The sequence below is a fragment of the Antrostomus carolinensis genome, unplaced genomic scaffold, assembly GCF_000700745.2.
Source record: "Antrostomus carolinensis isolate BGI_N321 unplaced genomic scaffold, ASM70074v2 scaffold19291, whole genome shotgun sequence".
Classification (NCBI taxonomy): domain Eukaryota; kingdom Metazoa; phylum Chordata; class Aves; order Caprimulgiformes; family Caprimulgidae; genus Antrostomus; species Antrostomus carolinensis.
The window spans coordinates 7,458-10,731 of record NW_010295133.1 but is presented as its reverse complement, the minus strand read 5'-3'; the positions used below and the strand labels follow the sequence as shown (position 1 = coordinate 10,731).

General features: G+C 55.1%; 1 protein-coding gene across 1 annotated transcript in view; it reads right to left on the bottom strand.

Annotated features, from left to right (window-relative positions):
* Positions 1 to 3,274, bottom strand: part of ITPR3 (inositol 1,4,5-trisphosphate receptor type 3) — a 45,932-nt gene that overhangs the window by 35,604 nt on the left and 7,054 nt on the right. The window contains exon 2 of the mRNA XM_010177885.2: positions 1,287 to 1,357. Coding sequence (XP_010176187.1) covers positions 1,287 to 1,357 — 71 coding nt within the window. The remainder of the gene's footprint in view (positions 1 to 1,286; positions 1,358 to 3,274) is intronic.

The window sequence follows — 3,274 nt, the reverse complement described above, 5'->3', positions numbered from 1 at the left end:
CACCCTCACAGGAAAGTTTTCCTTAAGTTTATCTGGAACTTCTGGTGTTCCAGTTTGTGCCCATTGCCCCTTGTCCTGTCACCAGCCACCACCAAAAAGAGCCCAGCCCCATCCATTTGGCCCCCACACTTCAGGTATTAGATCCCCAAAAACATGATCTACTTTTCCCAGTGGTCTGTCCCAGCTTCTCCAGACCATTTCCACATGCCAGGACCCGCCCTGGCTTCCACTGACTCATCCTCTTTTTCCGCCTGGACCTGGCCACGGCTGCCCGCTCCTGCCCGGGGCTGCCCCTCATCCATTTGGCCCCCACACTTCAGGTATTAGATCCCCAAAAACATGATCTACTTTTCCCAGTGGTCTGTCCCAGCTTCTCCAGACCATTTCCACATGCCAGGACCCGCCCTGGCTTCCACTGACTCATCCTCTTTTTCCGCCTGGACCTGGCCACGGCTGCCCGCTCCTGCCCGGGGCTGCCCCTCACCCAAATGGGAAATAACAAGTGTGGCCCCGAGCGCTGGAGGAGATGACACAGCCAAAAACGTGACGGTTGAGGATAGATTGGGATTTACCACCTCTCCCTAAACCCTCCCTGTCTCATAAATGGGCAGCTTAATCCGTCAACTCTCTCTGAGGTGCAGCCAAGCACAGCAGATGTAATTAGTGCTGAGCACTAACAAGCTTGCCTGGAAATATTTTGCCTGTTGTAACTGCCCCTCTGTCCGTCCCCTCCTGTCCCTGGCTCCTGGTGGGTAGACACCCAGCTGCCAGCATCCCTAGGGATGCATTTGGGGATGGTCAGACCCACCTTTGCAGAGGGTGGTTCCTGGTAACCCCTGCTCCTTAGGGCTGGGCTAAGGGGTCCCAAGGACCATCCTACCATGGAGGTGTTTCCAATAAATGCCCCCAGAGGCAAATAGAGGAAGGGAGGTGCTTTGGTTAAGCCACAGCAACAAGTCTACAGAGGCTGTTTGAGGTCCCTTTGGGCTCCTCTGCAAAGGACAGAATCACAGAGTGGTTGAGGTTGGAAGGGACCTCTGAAGGTCATCGAGTCCAACCCCCCTGCTCAAGCAGGGACTCCTGGAGCTCATGAACCAGGATTTTGTCCAGATGGTCTCTGAATATCTCCATAGAGGGAGATTCCACAACCTCTCTGGGCAGCCTGTAACAAGCAGCATCTCCTAGCCCTGGGCAAGCTGAGACCCCCATCCCTGGCACGGATGCCAGCATCATCCCTGAGGCTACTCATGACAGCAACAGTGCTGCCCCAGCCCAGCCCGTCTCACCTCGAAACTTCTTGGGTGGGTTGTCCAGGTCGCCAGCAGCCGGCTCCACCACACACCGATCATCCACCAGCCTGCACGGGGACAAAAGCAGGAGCAGGGTGTCAGTGACAACGAGATGACAGCGGGTCCCAAGCGAGCAGAGCGGCTTCGCCACAAACCACAGTGCTGTGCCACCGTCACCTGTCCCAAAGGGACAACATCAAACGCTGCATCTCCTGTTTCCTCCCCCACTCCCCCGTTTGCACTCTATAAATATTTAGCACGACAACACTCAGCTCCTGGAACAAGCAGCTGCTCCTGGGCACTTGCTCCCAACACATCACCCCTTGTTTGCCACCACCCGCCTTTCTTTCACGTGTGTTTTTCATCCCTTGGGGCAAACAACAGCAAATACAAATCAGCAGCGATGGAACATGATGCTTCACGTCAGCCCTGCTCCTCAGAGCCTTTGCTTGGTGATCCGTGCTGGAGGCTCCGACACCCGTGTCCTGCCAGAGTGAATCCTGCCTTGCCCAGCTCCTGGCTGAGCCAAACCCACCCCATGGCACAGCACACAGGCTGCAGTGTTATTTCACTGTTAATCTGGCAAAAAATCTGATCAGTTCAACTTTCATTCAATGTTTCTTCTTCTCCAGCTGGGAGGTCATCCTACTGGGACACAGAGGGTGTAGCTGCTGCAGATGGAGGTGGCGGGGCCCCCCCAAACCAGTTATTAATGATTATCTGATCAGAGGTGGTGGCTCTGCCCATCAGATACAAAAGTCTTTGTGTCTCCTCCCTGCCCACCTCTTTGTTTTCCCAGTATTGAGCAAAATCCTGCAGGTCTGGCCTTGGAGGCTGAGGAGCCATTTCAGGTCAGATGGGTGCTGCTTTTCAAATTTACTGAGAATAGTGAAGAATAACCCGGCATGAGGTTCTGCTCAGCCCCCAAAACACAGAGGGACGAGCATCGCCCAAGGGGCTCCCCATGCCGGGGCCACCCAGAGCTCACCAGGCTTTCAAGGGAACTGGGTGCTCCAGCGAGACAGGCTGTACCCGCTCGCCTGCTTTCTCCCAGCTCTGGGAAGCGATGTACCAAGAGAAGCTATGCTCCTGCCTCGGGCGAGGAAGTGAGAAGCGTGTCCCCACCTGCGGAGGAGGCTGAATTCAGGCAGCCGGTGAGCGTGTGAGTGGATGCAGGAACGCACCCACCACGCCGTCCCGGGAGGGAGCATCCATGACAGGAGCAGCTCCATCCCTGGGACAGGGGGAAAGATTCAGTCTGGAGAATTGAGGTGCATGCACATGGCATGGTGACAAAGGGCACAGCCTACCCCCTCTGCTCCCCAAGGGACTCTCAACCCCTCCAACAACCCAAACAGCCAAAACATCACTGGAGATGGACACGCTGTGCTGCAAAGGGTTGGCAAAAAGGGACAGACATCCCATTCAGAGATCCAGCCTCCTTCCCCCAGCCCAAACACTCTGGAGGAGGGGAAAATTCCTTTCAATATCTCGGCAGAGAGGAATTTGGCCTCGGCGCTGATGGATTGGGACCCCACAGACCCCAGCGCTGCTGTGTCCTTGGCAGCAGAGGTGAGGGCTGGCGGGGTGCTCTGGACACCCAGCGCTGCTGCTGCCCTGACATCAGCTCCCTCCTCTCCTGGGTCTGGGGGAAATTAACCTTAAATTTCAAATAAAGTGAGAAAAGCAATTTCTCTAAACAATTTTGGTGGTAGCAGAAGCTTTAAAACAATCAACAAAGATCTGAAAGGCTGTAAAAAAACAAACAAACAAACCCCAGCAAAACCCAGGAGGTTTCAGTAAACGCACAGTGAGCTCTTTGCTGGCCTTGGCTTTGCAAACACTCATGGTCTGCAGAACTGGGGGTTTTGGGCTCCCAACCAGTGGTTGCCCAAATGTGATGCCTTTTCTATGGGCTACGACAGCAGGGAAGGAGTTGGGCATGTTCCCAAACTCCTGTGGGACACGGAGCCTCGGGAGGGCAG